The sequence below is a fragment of the Limanda limanda genome, chromosome 20 (assembly GCF_963576545.1).
Source record: "Limanda limanda chromosome 20, fLimLim1.1, whole genome shotgun sequence".
Taxonomy (NCBI): Eukaryota; Metazoa; Chordata; class Actinopteri; order Pleuronectiformes; family Pleuronectidae; genus Limanda; species Limanda limanda.
Window position 1 is genome coordinate 14,242,604 of NC_083655.1, and position 23,336 is coordinate 14,265,939.

A 23,336-nucleotide genomic window follows, 5' to 3' on the forward strand; every position below is an offset into this window, starting at 1 on the left:
GCTGAAATGCTGACTTTTGGATTTACCTTTGCCTAGAACTATGAGGCTGACGTGACAGTCATTTTAAGTATTAAGGCCATTGTGATGAAAACAATTATTGAGATTGTATAATCTAAGTAGTATAAAAAGTCATGGTATTCCAAGTAACATGTTACTAAGAAGAAAATAATAATACGAGAATCAAGCTGTAATTGAAACTTTACAAGAATAAAGTCATAATCTAATAAAAAATAAAGCCCTACTTGAAAATAAATGATATGTTAAGGTATAATTTAATAAGGATAAAGTCAAAATGTTATAGAAACTGTCTTGAAAATTAAGTCATTACGTAATGGAAAATATTTCATAATGCTACAACAATAAAGTCATATTGAAGAACATATATAATAATGTCATCATAGAAGTCTTAATTAAATGAGAACTAAGTGTTATTGAGAGGAAAGTTGTAACATTACGAGCACAAAGTCCTACTTTAATGAGATGAAAGTCTCAAATGTTTTTCTCAGAATCTCTTTTCTCTCTAAGTTGCCCTAATAGTTTGTCACACTTCTGTACTGTCTGTATAATGTTTTATAAATGCAGCCAGTGCATTCCTCTTCGTCACAGACGTTTTTATTTGTGTAGCCACCACACAAAGTAAAAACTGTGTCTGTTTCAAACACACACACACACTCACATACACAAAATCTGGGAGTTGTCCAGTGTCACCACAGTCTTCCTGTTCCAGTTCCAGTGAGGTAACAAGGCTGTAAACAGCCTGGTCCCAGAATTCAACTGGCATCGTCTAATACTTTGCATTTCTTGAAAAGAAATGCTACAAATCCTCATAGAGTCATACAAGTGGACCGAAAGAGATTCTGGCTGAGAAGAGAAATGTTTTCACTGAGGTGAAAAATGTATTCACTCAGGTTTTTAATGAAATCCACAGAATATTTATTTCAACATAAGAGCTTGTTTTACAACTCACGAGCCGGTTCAAGTAAAAATCAACCAGTTTTTATCATCTCTGACAAGGGAGTCGCTTCGAACATCCAGATGAGGACAAACAATTACTGTAATACTGTGAAATCTGAAGAAAGCCACAGTCTGACAGTCTGAGGCCTGAGAGCCGCACTAACAAGGATTCAAGCTACGTCTCTGCATCATCAGCTTGAAGTTCAATTGAAAGGTTTAGTATCTTTAATCAAAGGGAAGTCTTTACACAGGGAGCATAAACACTGTGCTAATCCACCATGATGTGAGCTTTGAGATAGGAACAACCACAAGGGAAAGGGTTTTTACTGTGTGTTCAGACGGTTTGTTCAAGTCTTTGAGTGCCCAGACGGAGCCCTGACCTGAAACCAAACCCGAATATGGGTTGAGATGACCAGAGCAGATGAAAAAAAACTGTCACAGAGGAAGATAGAGGCACCGAAGAGAATGAACTGGAGGTAGAAAGGGAAAGACACGTAATGATGAGAAATAGAGAGATGGAGACACAGAGTGATATCTATGCTCTCAAAGGAGTTATTCTCTCAATTCCACCTGAACAACATATGCTGTTCTGTCCCTGCAGCCACCAAACAAGCTTTCACATGTGTCCGTTTGGTCCTTTTATTCACAGACTGTACATGCAGTGGTTGTTAGTCTATACACACAGTCCTGCTTTATAACATTGTTTTGTGGATATGACTTACAATCCAGCATTCAATATATTCACATTTGTATCACTGCTCCACATGCCCAGTATGTCATGTGTGCATATGTTGACAAGAAAAGGAACCGGCAACCACAGAAATCAAAGAAACTTATAGAAAACACTAACACAAAAAGCATGAATAGGGGGTGCCGTACATACCCTGTGGATGCATTGTATATATGCTTATATATTTACACTATATAAGCTATCATTGCCACATCATTGTTCCATAATTATACTAAAGTGACAGTTGTTGGCAGCACCAGGACAAATGGCCTTTCAAACATACATAAAGTTTTTACCGTCCTCTGGCAGGAGTATGTATGCATGCCTGGACATCTCCCCTCCGGATCATTAACCAGATCAGCATCGGTCCTCCATCTTTTTGCCTCATTTTGCTTTTGCCAATGAGTAAAAGCTGGTCCATAATCGCTCTTATCTGTTTTCTTACTCAGTCACCTTCTCCTGTAGTGTAGAGCAAGTCCCAAGTGTTCCTGCACGACACACAGAGTCACACAGTTGCAATTCCAGGCTTTCCAGAAACACTGTGAACCAATGACTGCGATGCCATTATCCCTATTACACATTTGTGTACCAGCACACAATATAAACATATTTTTTCTGCATAAAAGTAAAATAAGTAAAACAGTAAAACCATTCAACCTTTTCATCATATCTTAGTAAATAAAACACTTGCTGAACAATATTCAAAGTAAAAGGCAATGATATAAGGTAAACAAATTCAGCACCCCGTTTTCAATCAACTACATTATTTGAAAAAAAAATAACTATTTAAATCTACGACAAACCATTCTGCAGACATGAAACTTAAGCTTTTCATTGACTGAGAGACATTCCCCTTTAAGAGGCAAAGCAAGGAGAAAGGTGCTGAGAGAAAGATAAGTGAGTGAAAGTTAGAGCCAGAAGGCTGCATGTGCTGAGGCTGGATGAGTGCACAAACAGGCAAGAAGAAGAAAGATGAAGAAGAGGAGTCTGACAGTGATTGATAATCACAATCTCTGGATTACCGATAAAATAAGAGATATTGATAAATAAATTGTGGGGATGCGACGGCAGACTTTGGAGGTATGATGGAAAAGTAAGATTAAGACCAGAGCAGAGAGCGGGATGAAAAGCTATAAGTAGAAGAAGGAAGGAAGGAAGGAAGACAGACAGACAAACTCAAATCTTGGACGTGAGGCAAAAAAAGCAGGAGAGGCCTGGCGGTGGTTGACTGGCTGGCTTGTATGTGGTCTGTGGTTAGTGGTCAGTGCTTTCGCTCACACTCCTGATGTCGTCCAACCAATCCCTCCGAGAGACAGCTGCATGGCGAACGGCCGTCTCGCATCAAATCCCTCCTTCTTTCTGACACAAGCACCACAACCGCAGAGCAAAACAACCAACAACCGCCTCGCCAAAATACTTTTTCACCCTTCATCAACATTAAGTTGTTAAAATTACCTTAAGGGATCGCTATGAATGGTTTTCTCAAAAATAATGATTTCGTCATATACTTTCCATTTTAAAGCGGTTATTGAGGACTTTTGGAAATGAACTTCTCCTTTGTGGCGTTGTCGTGTGACACATTCCACAAAATTCGAAAATTAGATTTCAAATAGAAATTGCATATTCAATTCATTAATTTTATTCTTTCTATAAGAATTTTATTCTTTCTTTCTATCTTATTGATAAAATGATTGATAAATGCATTTTTCTGTGTTAAGGTCTTTGCACAGCAGGTCCTTATTTTTCATATGCTTTTTTTGAAATTCATCATCTAACAAAAATGGTCACGAACAGAGTCTGATTTATTTTTATTACTTATTCTTTCTGAAAATTTGCAGTCCAGAAGTGAGGATGATATTGTGGTATATCAGGAACAAGAAGAATTTAATCTTCTGATCAAGGAGCTGTGAAATGATCCTGTTCGTGTATTTCCGAGATCAATGGTCCAGTTGGATACGTTACCAGCAGAGAGAGCCCATATGAAAAAGAAGAAAAACTCCAACCAACAAACAAACTAACGAAAATAAAGAAATAAAACTGATATGAATGAAAGATCAATATTTGATGACCACCTGCAAAACCCAAGTCCAAATTCATCGCCAACATTTTTCTTTTGACAGTATGAGCTCATGGAAACTAGAGCAAGGTTAATATCAGGGAGAGACCATGGGTGTGCTGAATAAAAAAAATCCCTAATGTTAAAGGCAGGTTTGTGACAGGAGGTGAACCCTAATCTGCCGCTGGACGAAAAGTCAGACATGCTTACACAGCCGACCCACCCGCCACCGCGATCTCCACGGCCCCTATTTTTCCAGAAGCCACATCCTCATCAATCTTTTTACCTCCCTGCTCTATCTCATAATGCACACAAGCCCAGGGTTTACTCTGCCTCTTCCTCTTCATCCGAACAGGAAAGAGTGGATGTTGACATTTGGTTTTGCGAGATGGGTTAAACGCCCGCGCTCGGGTTTACTGTCACCGTAGCAGGCATTTCATTTTTTCCCTTCAGTGTCTCCTGGAAGAAATGGGATGATTGCTGCACTACTGGAGAAAAGGAACCAGTGACCCTGTTGAACCACCATGACAGCAAGCAAAAACAAGAGCTTTCTCTGCTGTGCAGCAAACATTCCTGTACCTTCTCTATAACCACTCTGCGTGGGGGTTTTATGCATAAAGCATGCCAAAAACTGAATTCCAAAGACCCTCGTAAAAAAATTCTCTGCTTTCTAATTAAATCTGTAATTTAGACGCTATGAAACGGAGACAAATTAAAGTGAATGAGGGAAATGGCAATAAAAGAAAGGAGACATTTTCACAAACACCTCTCAATTTAACTTTTGCGCACCAAGAAGCTGTCAACATTGTTAAAGACTTTGCAGATGGCGATAATAAAAAAAAACTGCTCTGGATGTGAAAGGCATGAGAAGAATCCGTGTTTATGTAATTACGGTCTGTAATCGGTCTGGTTTTTCTCTCTTGATGGTTTTCTGAGGATAGGTCAGACACGTCCATGTCTTTTATTTATTGTTAATTCATCTGAAGTCCCATCTCATTAAAGGTTTTGCAGTCGGTCCCGATTCTTCACCGACTGTCACTATTTTATCAAAAGAGGAAAACATCTGGAAATGTTCATTCTGTAATCAACGGTCTTTAGTAAAAAGACTCAAGACAGATTCTATGTTTCAAACCTTTTAACCTTTCGCATTGATGTACTGAAGAAAGATGGGCACAGCTGTTGATCTTGGCAAAACAGATGGATACTGGCAGGTTATAGTACTCAAACATACACACACACACACACACACACACACACACACACACACACACACACACACACATAAAGTGTTGCCACTATGCTCAGCTGCTACCAGGAGCTGTTTCTGCCTTCTGCTTAGTGTTTTTTGGCTCTTTGTAATCCGGCAGCTGGAAGGGTAGCTCCTGGGGTCAAGGTACAGACGAAGGTGCTTGTGTAGTCAACTGGGAGTCATTATTAGCAGTGTGTGTGTGTGTGTGTGTGTGTGTGTGTGTGTGTGTGTGCTTGTGTGTGGTGTGTATGTGTGTGTGTGTGTGTGAGTCATCCTGTGTTCTGATCTTCTCCCCTGACCCAGCATCAAAGCCAACACACTGAGCACCACAGGACCAGCCAAGGGCCACTGGCAGGAGTGACAGTTTATGTTCGGTGCATGTCAGCAGCGCACACACACACACACACACACACACACACACACACACACACACACACAAACACACACACACACACACACACACACACACACACACACACACACACACCGAAATATCCACAGGCACAGATGTAAAAGTCAAAGCAAAGAATTCAACTTCACACGTACACGAGAGAAGATGTGCACAGTAGGGCCCACACACACGTGGTGATGCTTCCTGATGCAAACACAGTCCCAGAGGTCAGTGGAGCGTCAGTCCATAGCGACACCGGTCAATTTGCTCACTGTCAGGTCCCATTAGCAAACAGAGAACAGAAGCCGACAGCTCTACTGTGTGCGTTCAGCAGACATCAGTAGAGTTATTTTTTATTCACGTGTCCCTGACACACAGCTGGGAAAACACGAGTTACCAAAGACACTCATAATTCACGTTAAAGTAACAATGGACAACAGTTTTAGATAAGAACGAAATGTCTGTGATTTAATGTGTAGGCTCTTCAGAGGGTATCTCTCCAGGGGAAATTCCTCTGGTGCACAGGAAGTGTGTTTAATGTTTCCAGCAGGTTTATTATGATAAATACAAGAAGACCCTGGTACTTGGCATGAAGAGTAAGAAAGAGCGCCACATAGTGACAATAAACAACATCATCATCAGACATCGCCTAGTCTAGCAGATACAGCAATGCAACTTTAGCAGCGGTTGAGGAAGCTCTCAAACAATCTACTTGACTAAGAGTAGAAATAAATGGATATATATGTACTCAAGTAACAGTTAAAATACCACATTCACTTTAATACTAGAGTAAAATTAAGTACTTGCTTTTAAATATGCTTTTAAAGTCAAAGTTTACCACTTCCTCTCTCATTATTGACCACTTTTAAGTGAATAGTACCCGAAAATCAATCTACTTAAGTAAAGATACATGAAAAAAATGTACTCATGTACAGTAATGAAGTAATTGTACTTTGTCACATTCCACCACAGGACTTCAGCTTTATAAGTTATGTAGAAATTCAAGATCCAAGCATCCAAGCACTTTGTATTTCAGATGTGGCAACTAGATCACAGGAGCTCTTAATATGCAAACAGGTAACACGTTTACTAGCACAGATAGACCAAACATTGGTGTCAGAGTACACGGGCTGCTCCACCACCGTTTGAGAACAAATACCACACGAAAGCTGGGCTCAGTCCACAGCCTCCGTGAGAATCTGAGGAGAAATCTGATCTGGAACCTGGATCCGCGCTGACGTTCAGCCCAAATGATCTGATAGTGGCCGCAGAGTCGTCTAGGCCATGTTTGATATTTCAGATTAAAAACGGTATGATTCCATCAGTACTTTCCAAGCGGAACTGGGGAGAAGAAGATGGAGCCAAGTGCAAAGGACAGAAGAGTTGGAGGAAAAGGATTGTTGTTGTGTGTTGACGATTAAAATCTCACCTTGAATTCTTGTGAAGAATACACAGGCCATGTAGATCCTGTCTAGTTAACATTTCTCTTTCTCTTTGGTGTTGTATCAAGCAGTATCACGTACTGCACCAGACTCCATCGTGTTTGTTTTGTTTGCACCTTCATCCTCACGAGATCACGTCAGAGAGGTGACGTGAGGCGCCGTGTCGATAATCTCAACAATATCCTGTTGTGTGTGATGTGCCATTATTTTCAAATATTTATAGTGTGTGCGTGTTTGGAATGAGTTGGAACATCTGCAAAGTTTCTCCTCTTGTGCGTGATGCAACCGGATTTCAAACTCGGTCAGGATTTTAAAAACTCCTGTAGTCTGATCCCAGCTTAACAAGGGACTTCCTCAGAGTGTAGAATTCAGGCTGTATTTTCTCCTTCTGCACACAGACACACATGAATCAATGGCCTGGATATCCAGCCTGCTCTTCTTCCACTACCTCCCACAGGTTACGATACATAATGATCTCACTGGACAGGCATCCCCACAACCAAAGGCCCCATTTGAACCATATAATCACATTTTTCATCCTCCATATAATGCCTGAAAAACCATTTGGCCTCTTCTAAATACCCTTCCAAAACCATGACAGTTAATGTCAGACGCACTGTCCCAGGCGCACACAAGCACGCACAAACTCAGGCGAGTCCAAAGAGGTGGAGCATTGGAGTTTTGTTTCCACCACCCTGAGCTCCATCACCACTGAGCGGCATTCCACACCAGATGATAAAATGAGGTCTGGATACACATCTATCTTTTGTCATTTTCAGATTTTTAGCCAGTGTGCAATGTGTGTGGGTTTCTGAGTGTGTGTGTGTGTGTGTCTAGCCTTGAGGGCGGATAATTTGCTGTAATTGCACCCCTACTGAAGCTTTGCTAACAGATAGATACCCATGGAATGGCTGTTGTACTGTGCAGTATCAGTATTTGCCATCGATGAACTGACAGCTGAGTGGTAGCAGTCATCAGCTTGTCCTCCAGGTAGCTGGATATGTCATACCTGTGTGTCAAGAGGAGATTTTATTCTAGCTACTGTTTCTAAGGATTAAGATTTGGACCCACTAACTCAGCTCAGACATTTAAACACCAAGTATGTTAATGTCCGTGTTTTGCCCCTTTTCTCTTCCATACAGGAATGCACGTTACCATAATATAACACAAGGGTTGGTAACATATTGTGTATTTTATTAACACAGCATAAATAAATGTTGTGTGAGGTTGAGGTAAGGACAGGTAAGGTTGCATAAGGTAATGCAGCCTAAATTATAGATCGCCTACTGGTGGCTGCCTTCACGATAGTTAAACCTTGCATATTCTATGTTAGTGGATGGAACAGTAGTAATGGTAGTAGTACAAGTACTAATTACATTTTAAAGAAATATAAAAATCAGCATTAGATTTTGTGTATGAGTTGAGGTTCCGAATATGAGTAAAGGATCAGGTGACCAGCTACCAATAATGATATTGGAATCATCGCTTGAGTTAATTGCCAATCCGGCAGACTCTTGTATTCTAATCCTTAGGTAGCAAATACAACATTGTTTGATTTCGCGCTTTCATGTTAAAACTGCAACAAACTGGGTCAGTTGTAGGAGTGTAGGAGAAGAGCCATGTTTCAAACCAATAAATGTACAACACATGTCTGCCTGGCCACTTCCATATCTAAATTACATGAAGTTCTGGGTGTGATTTCACCCAAGGCCCCTTTAAAAACAACTGTTTGTTTCATTGGACACCATTCGAGCCAGCGAGCTGTCAACAGAAGACGGTGACACGTCTTTTTCACATTTATTAGGACATGCCATGAAATCAGGATGGAAATGAGCTGGAAAATAAGCAACGCAGCCATTCCCCTTTTTCCACTTTATGGGATGTTCATAAAAATGTGATTCTGGAGTAGCAGAAGCAGCTGTCACAACAGCCTCTGGTCAGGCAAATAGTGGCGTACATTATAAATACTTCACTTCGAATTAAGTCAGTGGTCTTAAAACAAGAAGTGGTCTTGTGGATGGATTCAAATCCTCAGCGGACAGAATACTCTTTACAATCCTTCAGCATCAAACAAAAATTAAGATTGAGTCCTGCTATGTCGGTCACATAATAGCGACTATACTTAATTTTAAATTGGAATGGCAGGTTTGGCTTTGGATCATGAGTCCATTTTGTTCCTCCTCCGACATCTTGTTCTCTTTGGGGGCTGCAGATTTTGGCAGAAAAAATGACTGGCTTTTTCATTTAGACATGAAACAAGAAAATAAACACAACCAAACACTGCGGCCATAAACAAAACCAATGACACCGCACACTTGCTGCATAACGTATGTGGCTAGCGTCAACAATCCTACGACAGAGTCATTAATCTCACAGCTCACTAAGAGATACAGTACATTGTTTAGAGCGGGTCAGATTGTCAGGATTTGCTGTCCCACGGTTCTCATGTGATACGGGGGGGAAACCTTTGGATGACCAGTAGAGGAGAACTCGTCTGGGTCTGTCACTCTGCTAAAGAAGTGTTGAACTGTCAGTCAACAAATGAAATCCTCAGAGTTGTTGGATGAGTACCCATCAAAAATAGTTTTATTGACCTTTCAGCCTTGTTGGAAACCAAGTGTGTCGTACTCCTCATACCTACATAATTTGCTGTATCACTATTTCCTGGTTACTTTACAGATAGCTAACTATCGATTGAGACAGTTAATTCCGTAGGAATGAGAAGTAGGGTCGTTTTATCATAGACTTCAAAAGAAAATGTGTACTTCTTAATGCAACTGCTGGTCATTTCAGAGAATGCAGGTTTTAGGTACTTCTGCTTTGGCTTCACTTTCTGGTCTACGAGAAAGACTCAATTTTTACTCACAGCCTTGTTATTTTTATACAAACGCTCCTTAAAACTGTCTCAGAGGAAAGGCTTTTGCCGAAATCAGAAGTTACAGGCTGTTTGTTCATCGGCTAAAATCATTTTTCGACTTCCAGTGACTGTGATTAGTCTTCAAATATCATAAAAGTCATGTTCATTTTTTTGGGTCAAATCAAGTACTATAAACTTGTGTCTATCACAGATTAATTTATGCAATAATCCCAAACCCAGTGGAAAAATTTCATTGGATGTTTGTTGAGGGAACAGGGAAAATGCTAAAGTCCAGGTTGGTGGACAAATATAAATCCCTGCAGCGCGCTGGAACTCTATGGTTGCATGAGTCCTCCCGCAGTAGCCTCGGGTTTGGTTTAGACCCAGCCCTTTGCTTTACATTCTCCCGCCCCATTCAATGATCCCACTGTCCTATGAATATGGGCAAAATTGTCTTTAAATAAAAAATAACCCTGTGGTTAATGTCTGCTTTCGGGCAGCAGGTGTGCATGTCAGCGTGTGTATACGTGTTAGTCTGGACTCGGCTGGTCTGGTCCCAGATTTAGAGGAGGAAGCCGGTGTCAGGGCCAGGAGATGGATCTCTCCTGAGGGATCCGATAAATAAGGAAAAAATATCTTTGAAAAAGGGAAACGCAGCTGTTGCCAAAGGAGAAGTCAAAATATTGGTGGCTTTGCATTCCACAGCGGCAAGGTGGGCCAGCTCGCTCTGAGATGCTGTTTGAGCCTCGATTTTCCCCTCGTTCCCACAATTAACATCTCAGTTTCTCTTCCATCTCCACATCTCGGCACATCCTTTCCGCTCTACCTCATTATCCTCACCTCTCCATCAGACTTCACATGTAGACAGTTGAGCCTCAGTGGGATTCCCTTTGGAAAGTCGACGGTGACCACAATGCATTTCACTGGCTTAGAGTATGAGCATACGATCCGGTGTGGCCCGGCTTCAATCTTCCCCCTGGGCTGAAATATATGTTAGACCCACTGCTTGTTTTACACACAGGCACAGCTCCAACAATAGCGGCGGTAACCAGATACCTGCATATTGAAAAACAGGTGGAGGAAAATCATAAGAAAAATAATCAATGTTCCTAATAATACATCTGTCTGTAAGGTCAACACAGTACTGCTGAGATGAAAGCGTAGAGGAATTTGGCTTTCTTCATGTTGGGTTTTTCGCTGAAAGCAAGAATAACCACAACTTGAAAATGTTTTTTTTCAGTATTATGACCTCGAGTGGGAACTTGTTTCCTAAACCTACAAAAACACTGCATTAACGGAGGAAATTGGTGTTGAAATCCATTAGACTGTTTTCTCATTTAGGGATTTTAACATGTCTTTGTCAGCATGCCGTCTTCAGAAAAGGATTCAGTCCTTTTAAATTAAATGTGTTGTAGATTCAAATATAATTAAAGAGAATTGATGTTGATTCGATGAAAACCCTGGTACAAGTGTATCAAAGAAAAAATGTGGAATATGGCCAAAATGGCCACTAAATACAAAATAGCAGGCTTCCTGTTTTGTTTTTCCAATTGCATCTAAAGACTTTTTTGTTTGTCTGGTCATGATACACCTGTGTATTGATTTTTGTGAAGATCGGTCAATGGGAACACCTTCCGGGGGTCTCGGGCTGTCTCGGGGGGCACCGTTGAGCCATTTTGCGACGCCCATTGAAAATTCCTTCAGAATACGTAAATTTTCACCACTTTCTAACTTTCTGTAAATTTTGGTAAGAAGTTGAGCATGTTAAAGCCCTCAAAAAGCAAATTCATTTGCCTGAATAATAATAAGAAAGAATAATAATCCTTACAATTTCAATAGGGTCTCACCAGACACCTTTGATGTCTGTGCTCGGGCCCTAAATAGTTAACACTGCCTTTGCTTCCATCAGATTATGCCAAAAAGCGTATATAAAGATGGACGACGTGGCAGCTCCCCAAAACTCAAGCCAAACTAATGAAGGAAACTAACTGAGGCAGTCATGCAGGCCAGGAAGAAAAAAAAGACAATAGGTGATTTCAAAATAAAACAAGAAACTAATTTTTGTTTCAATGATATACCCATAGGAGCAGGGCGGGACATAACCACACAGCCTCTAAAAGGGACGGTTTTCAGGTGTCCCTCGAAAATAAAACTTAAATGGCCAAGCCAAGCAGGGCAGGTGGAAGGTGTCCACAGGCCAGGAAGTCGTAGAGCAGACTGGGGGGTGGAGACTTCGATAGTTCAAGATCTTCAATGCAATGTAACAATTACAGTAAAAATCACTTACTTTAACTGGCTGGATGTGAACAAGTAACTCTGGAACACAACCTGGCCAATAGGTGGTTTTTCCATGTGGAGCTAATGTAGCAGATTGCAGGGAAAACCCATGAAAGAGACTATTCTCATTGATCCTATAACCTGAATGAAGTTATTCATGGGATGACTGTCAGAGTTACATTCCTCTGAGAGTGTTCACAACACCAGCTGATCTTAGACAGCAGCTATTCTCACACAGTTTATTCAGGACATCTGTGTGTATAAATATCAATTCTGTTCATACCAACCATCACACAACATGCATAACAAAGACACTGGCAAAGAGAAGCATGCACAAGTCTGAGGGATATGAGGCTTCCTGTAGGAAAAGGATTCATATTGGACTCTGAAACACCCGTTCAGATAAGGCATCTAGGAGACTGGTCTGCCTGGAGGTGTGGAAAGGAAGCAGTGGGCAGAGTTTCCCCTGCACATCCTTAGTGATAAGATCCTTTTATCCAGAGCAGCTCACATCACCAGGAGTGGAGACATTTTTGTTTTGGGTGGTCTCACTGGCAGTCATCCCCGAAACCTCTGGACATATTAGTGTGACGTAGTTCCAACTGGGATGAGAGCGACACAATCTTATTTTAATGGCAGCTACATCTTTATTTTCTTGTTAAGTTCTACGGATGATATCTCCTCCTTGTGTTTCTTTCATCATCCTATATTTCTTTTTCTGGTTTGAGGCCTAAATTGTCTCTTTCTGTGTTCCACAACTTTTTTTCCAAACAATGATTTATTGAAGGAAAATAGTAGAAATTTAAATCCAGTTATATAAATCTAAATACATGGTCCAAGCCAATATAACTGTTAGTTGAATTATGAAATATTTTTATGATTTTAATCTGACATATATATTGGTCTCTGATGAAAACAAAATGCATCTTGCGTCTCTTCCTCCGTCTCCTCGTCTTACTTTTCTCATCTCTCTTCCTCCGTGCCTGCCTCCATCCCTCCCATCCCATACTGTTTTCCTGAGTATCATGTTTGGAAAGTCAGCTCATGGGTCAGCCGAGGGCTTGTAAATTTGTCAGCAGCAGCGCGGTTGAAAGGGAGGCTACTCGCTCGGGAGGGTCAGGGGCGCATCGGCTCTCACACTGGGCCTTTTCTCTCACCGTGAGACCTCTGGTTGTTTCAGGCACGTCCTCTTTGGAGACACGACCAGCCGGGGAAAGTTCGAGGGGCCGAGGGTCGGCGGCTTTCTCCGTGACGCCATGGAGACTTCTTGTATAACAAGGAGGGAGTACCTCGCTGTCTGACAAGTATATTTCAAGTATGCACGGATTATCAGCGCAGACACGCATAAGTCAAGTCTCACGTCTGTATTTGTGTACGGCATGAATGAGTGACTACATCCATTCCTTAACCCTTGACCCAGGCCTGAAAGGAAAACTCCACCCTAACACACTTGTCATTGTTAAATAAACATCTATTCATTGACGTTTACACAAAGAGGTGACATTTATTCTGTATTCTGGCCTGAGGAATCTCCATTTCTCCTCAGGCACGTACATGGTAGGGTCTGAATCCAGGAACCCTCAAGCTTCCTCAGATTGTGCCTTTTTGTCTTTCTTTTCTTCCCTCCTTTCTCTCACTTCTGCTTTTTTATTTGAAGAGAGATAAATCCCAGCAGGCTTGCCAATTGCATCGCAGAAGAATGTGACAGCAGGAATGTTTACCGTGACTTTTACGCCATTCCAGTCAGCCATGGTCATCTCCATTACCAGAGCGAGCAAATGACCGGGTCATTATGATAATTAATGGAGTTTACTGGGCACACAAGGACATGCCGGGTCCGAGTTCAGCGGTTCATAGGTTCACAACCTCTTTTAACACCAGGGCAGGCCGTAAATTCCACAGACATACCGACCAGTGTTTACAAAAAGGTTTGCCTCCTGCGCTGTGTAACCTGACCTAAATGTATCATCATGAAAGCATCTAAGGCTGCAGACCTGAAACACTGTAACCATGACAGCACATCAACCAGCGCTGTACTTATAAGGATTACACAATTTACGGTGGAGATCGGAAATGTTAAGTTAATTATTCCTACTTCCTCTGAGTGTGTGTGTGTGTGTGTGTGTGTGTGTGTGTGTGTGTGGGTGTGGGTGTGGGTGTGTGTGTGTGTGTGTGTGTGTGTGTGTGTGTGTGTGTGTGTGTGTGTGTGTGTGGGCAATCAAACTTCACCTAGGGCGGCTGTGGCTCAGGAGGGAGAGCGTGTTGCCTTCACGTGTCCTTGGACAAGATACTTGACCTTGAAAAAGTTGGGCCATCAGTACTGTTATGTTTTGTCTCGTATTGTACTGGAATTTGTCATTAAAACTGTACAAAAAAAACTGCTATATGAGTGGGGTCAATTTAATATTCACCCCAAACCACCTGACAGAAACACCAAAATGCAATTATTAATATTGATGAAAAAGAAAAGCCATGTGCGTAGACTACGCCAGCGAAGATGTCAACTTGACAATGAGATTCGAGAGCTTGTGGTGATAAGGGCGAACGCCAGCGATTTGCTGTAAACAAGAACACTGTGCTCTACATATCAGAGTTTAAATGTGATGTCCTGAAGGCACCACCCCTCACCTGGATGTTCTGGCAATGTCTCTGTTGTTTTGAACCTGTCTAAAACAATAATATTATCAATTTGTTTATAACAGGGTCCGTGGCCAAACATACAGTATATACTCCTTCAGGAGGTCATTGACTGTTTCTGATCAGCTGCCTCTTGTTGCACAGCATGTAGTCAGGACTCCTGAGGTGTTTATGATGCACTTTGAAATCGATATCATGCGGTGAGATGAAATAGAGCAACAGTGTGTGGTGTGGCAAAACAAAAAAAGGTGCAGAGACAGCTCTGCCCCGTTCTAACCCCGACACTCTGCAGAGCCATCGGAGCGAATCCCCCCCGCCTGCACCCAGAGGTGATAAGTGGGAGTATCGGGTCCTAATCAGATGTTCCTCCAGGGTTATGGTCCACTGCCCATCGCCTCCCCTATCGACTTATCGTCACACTCATCCATCTCACGCCACTATGATTCCTGAAGAGGAATGAAGACGTTGGACGGGAGAACAAACGAAGACAGAGATTTATCAGAAGAAAAAAAAACTGTCAAGAAATGTAATCTCTGTACTTAGGCTCCAATCTCAGCCGCCATCTCGTCAAGTCAGACAGCTATGGCTCGAGAGGGCCAGATATGATCAGAGTGGATGGGCTGATGGGTGGAGGAATGACATTGTGTGGGTAGTGGGATGTTAGAGTGTGGGGGTGTGACGGAGATGACTGAGGTGTAAATGGATTGGGTGGATTTAAATGGTAATTCGCCGACCAAGCGTGTGTGTACATCTACATCGATGCAAACACCCATATTTGCGTCACTTTTACTCCTTATTGAGGACAATACAGTTAGGAGGCACTCATACAAATTGTAAGGCCTGTGGATAGAAGTCAGACAGACAATAGAGACATCCAGTAACACCTTGTCTTTTTTGACAGACTTAAAGACTGGAAAAGACATAATCTGGTTAACCGGATATGTTTTTCCCATCAACCCCTGTTTGTTTCTCAGGCTGCTGTATGTTTTGCCAGGGAGCCTGACAACCAATACAATCCAAACATGAGAAAAAGGAAGCACTTTAAAACACTGTAACTCAATAAGCTGAATTATTTGTATATCTTGGGCCATTCTTGAACGTTGTTGCAAGTTCGGGTGAACTCGCTGCGGCGGTGAAATATCTGATCCCGTAAACAGACGAGAACAGTCCTTTGTAGTTTGTTAATGTCGTTTTTTTTCTCACCGTCCCGAGTCTCCAAGTTTCTGTCCCTGAAAAGATCCTTTACTCAGCTTCAGCATATCTTGAATTCCTCGCTAAACTGCTTGCTAAGGCTGTTTATGGTATACTCTGAGGTGGAGTGACGGGTGGTCTTCTGTTCTGGTTTCTGAGGCTTTACAGGAAATATCTCAAGATGGATTCGTGAATTTATTTTTCCAAATTTCATGCTGAAACTCTCTCCTGCATCAAACAATTGACTCTTTGATTTAATACGACTCATTGCTTGATCATACCGGGGCTTTGGGACATGTTTTGCTGAAAAGAAAGCGGCTTATCCAGGCTTAGGCACTCAGAAATGCAACCAGGCATCTTAAGACCAAGAAAAATACATTTAAAGGGCCCTTCGATTCAGAGGGAGCCCAGGGACGACTGAACCCAACTAAGCTCCTGAAAACCCACTTCTTAGCGCTTTCGGGCTTGTTTGCCTTCAGAGTGCGGGAGGTAGGTTGACTGTTGAGGTAAGAGAGCTCGTGACAGCTCAGCTAGAGCCATATGAGAAAAAGAAAATGAGGAAAGTCACGGTGGCAGACAAGTAGACAAAAGCATACGATGACTTTATAATATTTGAGGTAGAGGAGGCAGGCGTGATTTAAGTTTCCAGACACCGAAACAGCTTTGAAATGACGTGCTATGATGAACGTAAACAGCCAGAGAATATTCAAGGTGTAAATGCAACCGGCTATGGTACGACAATTTTGAACCGCCTGACATCAGCTCATTCGCAGGGAAAGAGAAGCGTCACTATCTGATGGTCTAGATTGCCAGTCCGACCATGTGCATTGGTGAGAGAAGGATGCAAACGCCTGTGAGGACAAGGAAAACATATTCTCTTATATTCCATCTAAGTAAATCTTAATTTAAACCGTACCAAGTTAACCTAATCCCATACCTGGAGAAACCCATCAACTCATGGGGAGAAAATGCAAACTCCACAGAGAAAGAACTGGGATTTGAATCAGGAACTTTCTAGCTGTGAGGCGGCAGTGGTAACCAAATGAAACTCATCTGGATTTAAGGGTCAAGCTCACCTGTTAATCGTGAGAGATTTATTAAAGTCAAACAAGAATGACTCCAAAAACCACAGAAACATTTTCCTGGGTTATTATGGGATCTTTCCTCTGCTAAAACCCAGCAAATAAACAGTAAAGGATAGAAGAGCGAACAAGTGCTCTGAGCCCCTGAGTGGCCCCTGGTTGGCCCCTGTACACCTGTCGATCTGCCTGGCACGGCGGAGCTATAGCAAAGCCAACTCATCACAGTTAAATGTAGATGACACAGGTAACACATTGGGGAGATCCCGTTCTGTGACCCGTGAAACCGAAACCATTTCTGTGCATCCTTCCCTCACCGCAACCACAAGCTAACAGCTCGAACCACAGAAAACCAGACCTGATCAGAATAGCGAAATTTCTCCCTCTGGCTATTACAGTTCTCACAGTGAAGCTTTGGATATTTGTACAGCAAAATGTCTCTGCTTGTTCACTTACAGATCACTGACCGCTTGGATTTGTTTTCCACCGGGATGCACCTTTAAAATATTGGATTACGATTGGGGTTAGGATCTCCCCTACTTAATATATGATCTTGTAAAAAGGGACAAATCAGGAAGTGAAAAGTAAAAAGATGAGCTTCTCCCTTTTCTACAAATGACGTCACTTTCAATATAAAAAAAAAAAAAAAAACTGGACTTTATTCAGGTTAAGTTTCGCTTAAGTTTGTTTTTAAAGTGTCACTTCACCTCCAGCTCTGAGCCCATTATCTAAAGTAGTGGGCAGGGGACTGAGGAGGTGAGGGAGGCGATGCTCGATGTGACACAAACATTTGCAGGCCATTAAAAAGTGCGACACAGAATCTCAAGACACCTCTGCTGCAGAGAGCTCTTTAGAAGTGGAGGACTTTCCCCCTCCAGGATTCCCTGCAGTGGGCATTACTGTGGTGGAGGACCATGGTGGTCCCGAGCCACATCAGCTCGAGACGTTGGATCCAGATCAGTTATGCTCAAAGCTGGATCTCTCAGAGCCGAGGCCATGCAAGTGGGAGAGAGAGCAGGGGAGGAAGATTATTTGCTAGAATGCTTATAGCTCACGTTTGATTGTTGTTGAAGTTGTCAAACTATATAATAACATAACAGAAAATGTCCAATAGATCAAGAGAGACACACCCAGGTGTGTTGGTGGGCACTCTCGGGAATGTGTCATGTTCAACCCCAAAAATACACTTTTTCATAAATGTGGTAAAGAATGTGATATTAAAACCAGGATTAATGTGTTTCATTACAGTACAGTCGTATGATTTATACTCATTTAAGTGTCCAGTATCACTAATGTTAGTTTTCTATATTAAAAGTAAAATATTTGAGTTCCTGGATGTTGTGCTCAAGGTCAGTGTGTCTCTTTGAGCCACAAGGAAAACAAAAATCTACATACAACAAGTGGGAACAAGCCCTAAACTGTAGTTAACAGTAACTGTTGCCATTACTGGAGTTCACCACTGTGCATTACAGGACATGTTGGAAGCTGCAGCGTGTCACACAGCGTGAGTCATGCGGCAGCGCGGTGACACTCCACCTCTGTGGAGAGGGGCAGCGGGACGTCCGCGAGGCCGTGATGATGAACGCGCTATTCTAGGAATGAAGATGAAAAACGAGCTGGAAAGTATGCTTCTGGTTTTCGCTGGATGATTCTGAACAAGTGATGAAAGCAAAGCAGAACAGATGACTGAGCAAGAGGTCTCCATGAATCACGCAGATAGGTGGATGGGGTGAGGGGGGTGAAGAGGCACAAGGTTGGGAGAGCGAGCACTTGAGACTGGATGTAACGCAGGGGCTCTTAAATCTGTCCGAGTCCCGAGGGAGCACCCTGAGAAAATGAGCTCTCTATCTGTGCTACTGCTGCAGCTGGCTGTGAAAGACATCAGCTCGGGCCAACGTCTAAATCACTGTTACCGCTTTATTTGCTATAGGTCACTTTAAAGTTTGCGATCCTGCGTCGACATGTACGGAGAATCTGCTCGTGCAAAAGAGGTGAATCATTTTAAACCAGATCACCGGTGGGCTTCTTCACTCTGATTCGATTTGACAAACAGGGAAGGTGCTTTCTCATGACTAAGTCTGTCGGTTAATCTTACCCAATGTTTTTCCAATTGCTTCAGACATCTTGTTTGGCCTCCCTTCATTCATCTTGATTCTGATTTCTACTTTGGCCACACATGATATCCACATTTCTAAACAAGCAGGACCACCCAAGAGTGTTTCAGGCATCTTTCTACTCTTAACATCCTGGGTTCCTGCACACAAACTGCTGTGATGGAGCAAGAGACACATTAAAAACTAATTGGACGGCGATGACACACGGTAGTCGCACAAGGCCTTATTCGCAAAGCAGATGGAAAGCCTTGGCCTGGTCCTACATTAATTACAATCACATTCGGGGAGGAAGCCATTCCTCCTGCGGGGAGGCGGTTAGGACTCCGTGTACAGCTGGAAGAGATGGCAACCTAATCCCCCCGGCCGCCACGGAAATCTGAGGGAATCGTCAAAAGATGCACAGGACGTGATTAATCAAAGTGGAGAGCCAGATGTGCAACTTCACAGGAGTATGAACCGCAAACTGACACAGAAAACCACAGGCACACAAACACCACGCCATCGCCATCACACTCCCCCCCCAGAGGGAAGCCGACAGAGGGGATTCAGAGGCATGGGGCCAGATCTTCAAGCACCTTCTGTCTGAATATCTGCTTTCATCACTACGCTGTTGAAACACCGACACCCGGAGGAGCGATAACTGGAGAAGCACGGCCACTCCAACCGGACTCTCCTTCTCACATGTGGCACTGAGTGACTATTAAATGGTTTAAAAAGGTGAGGAGTAAAACACATCAGAGGACTTCCTGTCTCAAGAGCAGAGGAAGAAACATGAGAGCTCGTACTTCAATGACACATTCCCACATGTTCTCATGACAATGGCCTCAGCTCCCAAGATGGATGACTATCAATCTGGATTGAAGCCTCCTTGTCCAGCAGCCCCTGACTCTGTTTATCTTCGGGCGCTCTGTTTAGACTCTCCCAGTAAACACACGGAGCTGCTAATGGAAGGAAGAGGCTTATTTTTTTTTTTTGCTTTTCATGTTCCCAACTCGTTTAAGTGCCGCTCTTCATCGTCACTGGAGCTAATTAAAAGACGGCACTTCCTCGGGTGAAACGCAAACAATGCGACGCAGAGTTTTTACGCACAGGAACCGCAGCTTGACGCATAGAGGTCAGCGGCAGGAATAGCAGGCTTTTATATCCAAATAAATACCAGCGGTGGTGGTTGATGGTTTGTGCTGAGGATATAAGTCTATTTTTCTCACACTAAAGATATAAATCATGGAGCATATTGCGCTGCAAAAAAAAAAGTGACCACATGAATTTCACTCCTATAAATGAGCTGGGCTGTGCCAATTCGCGCAGAGAGGACGTGTGACAATAAATAACTCAGAAACAAAACCCACCTCGCAGTTTTTCTAACCCACGGAGCAGATAAGGAAGTTATGTGACCTCTCACAATGAGGTACTTCTAAAGCCAACACTACATGTGCGTAATGGACCTGTTGTGCGCTAGTTGTCTGGTGTGTGCGTAAACACGGATCCAGATGGGGGAAATGGTCTCATTTCAAGATAAGCACAAGGCCCTATTCATGCATAAATAAACAATATATATGAATAATAATACTCAGATAAAGTTGACATAAGTTCGACAAAGTTTAGAGGAGTTTCCACTTCGCGCTTGTTCCCAGCACCTGTTCACGTTTCGGCTCAAACACAACAACTGGGCTTTTCCACTTCGCATGAAAGTGGAACCCACCTCACAGAAGAATCCATCTCTTACCTAAATTGACGAAGCTCATCACCATATCCGCGTCATTCAGAAAGGCCGTTTCTTGGTACGTGGCCAGATGAGGGCTCTGCGTCGCCCGGGCGGACTGGTACCGCTCCAGCACGCCCTGCACCTGGCTCTTCTCGTCGCTGGAGATCGTGTTGTACAAGTCCAGCATGAAGAGAGGAGCCGAGTTGTACTTCCCGAGGGACAGATGCGGTCTGGGTCGCTGCGGGAGCCCGAGGATGGACAGGATCTCCTTCTGCATCTCCCGCTTTTCGTGCGTCCGCAGCCTCCGGTGGATGAAGCCCGGGTGCACCTCGCTGTTCCCGTCCAGAGAAGAGTTGCTCCCCAGCACCGGGAACATGCAGTGATACGCGCTCCACCACAATCCGAGCAGGGCGAGCCAGCAGCTGGTCATGGTGCTGTCCCCTGCTGTCCCCCTTTCCTCCGGAGTCCCGAGTGTGTGTCCGACTCGACTGATCCCAAACCCGAAATGAGGGGAATGGAGAAAAAAAAAGTCCGTCCAAAGCTGCTGTCCGTCCCAGCCACAGATCAGAAGTGTGGAACGAGCTGCGCGTCAAGCCATTTGAAAAGCTTCCTAAAGCCAAATGCGCACAGGAGGCTCGGGGCTGCTTTCATTTCGGATTCCCGTAGCGCGCTGCCGTGGTGCTTCGGGATAAAGTGCACCATGTGAAAGTGTGGAAAGCACCCGTGGGGGGGGGGGGGGGGGAAGTCGGTCAAAAGACACTGTTTGATACCAAGTTCGCCAATAAAAGAATAACGACTCCTCTGAAATGGGCCATTTTACGCAAACAGCTCTCCAAGCGAAGCGATTATCCCAAAATTGCGCACCGCCTTGTGAAAGCTGAACTGGTCTCACTCTCAGGCACCTTCTCCTGCAGGCTGCGTGTGGAGGTCTGACAGGAATCAGCAGGTTGCACTTCATATGCGTGTGCGCGCGCGTGTGCGTCTGTGTTCGCCTCCACTCGGGTGCGCGCACATACACCGCCCCCTCCGCGCGTCTTTAACCAGAGGTGGAGCTCCTTTGGCTTCAGGGGCGACTTCAACATCATATTTCCCGTCTATTCTAATAAACACGTCAGTTTAAGTCTTCGCATTTGTATTGGACATAATGTGCATGTTGATTTATCTCACGTTGTATGTGATACGACTCCATCGGAGCCCTGTTTTGATATTTTGGCCAAATCCAAATAGTAATGTTGATGTGTAGTTCTAAAAAATGTAGTCAAATAATTTTTGGACCTCTGTGCTTCATATTCTAACTTATCACCAGACTATATAGATTAACGAGCACTCGCATGAAGTTGGGTTTTCTGACTCGTCCTGGATCATCGAGGTGTGTGTCCTCCTCTCATGCAGAATAAATGTCCAGTTGAGGCACGACCCCTGACGATGGAGTGGGAAACAGCAAGCAGTGACAGAACCAGAGGAGATCTGATCCGACTGAATACACTGAAAATAGCCCCAGGGAATCAGATTAAGTGTTTGACTAAACAGTGAAGAAGATACATGATGATGCTGCTATCATTCTCCTTAGTAAATCTGAGTAAAATGCCTTGTAACGTAGGATGTACCACACTTCTTAATGCACACATGTTTCATACATTGTGATAATATAATATAATAATAAACTTTATTTGAATAGCACTTTTAAAAACACAGTTACAAAGTGATTCACAAATAGCAAGACAACAAATAGCATAAACGTTCAAGATGAAATAAAAAGACTCTCTTTAAATAATGAGGTATGTCTATTTGTGCCTGCAAGAAATAAAAGAGTTGATTAAAAATGAGAAAATAACTAAAATCAAGATTTTCTAGTAGAGATAGATTCTGAGGTAATTCTACCAGAACAAGTTAAGTAATGTAAATTTAAATGATTTGAGTAAACAAACAGCTTTGATCAAATTAGGAGAGGCTTTTCTAAGAACTTAACCCTTAAAAACTGAAGAAGATGTTGGATGAGGAAGTCATTATTAGAAGTTTGGTACCAGAAATTTTGCTAAATGTAGAATGATACTTATAATTTAAGAAGTGACTTAAAGATGGCGCTGTCTCTGACAGTTTCACCAGGCAGGTCATTCCAGAGCTCCTGGCTGCAAATATTTATTCCATTAAGTTATTGGTCTCTTTAAAAGAGAGAGGGTCTCTTCGTAAGGGATTACAAGGTCTAAATTTATAATAATAATAGTTAGAAGAAAGTGTTAGGCCATGAAGTGCATTTCAATAATATCTTAAAATCAAATCCTTAAACAGACAGGGATCCAGTGTAACTTGGGTAAAACAGTTGAATATGATCAAGCTTATAGTCCCAGTTAGAAGTCGAGCAGCTGAGTTCTGGACAATCTGAAGTTGTTCCAGGGTTCTTTGGTTAAAGCATGAGCAGGAATGGAAAGTATGTGCGCAACGTTTTTTTGCATCATCATCTGGGTCTTATTTTGGTCAAATTTCTAAAGTGATCAAAACAAGATTGGACAAGCTCGGTGACATGTTGCTCCCAACAACACAAGTGGCTATCAAACAGAACCCCTAGATTCTGCAGGTAGGATGGAATACCAGAGCACACTTTAATAGATAAAAGAATGCTGATAAAGGAATTCTTCACAATCCTTATTCCTCTC

At 42.8% G+C, this 23,336-nt stretch overlaps 1 protein-coding gene across 1 annotated transcript in view; it reads right to left on the reverse strand.

Annotated features, from left to right (window-relative positions):
* The window catches only part of bmp6 (bone morphogenetic protein 6), a 41,860-nt gene extending 20,474 nt beyond the window's left edge, over window positions 1-21,386 (reverse strand). The window contains exon 1 of the mRNA XM_061093573.1: window positions 20,704-21,386. Within this exon, the coding sequence (XP_060949556.1) occupies window positions 20,704-21,112 (409 nt within the window). The 5' untranslated portion in view covers window positions 21,113-21,386. The remainder of the gene's footprint in view (window positions 1-20,703) is intronic.
* Window positions 21,387-23,336: the final 1,950 nt, after the last annotated feature.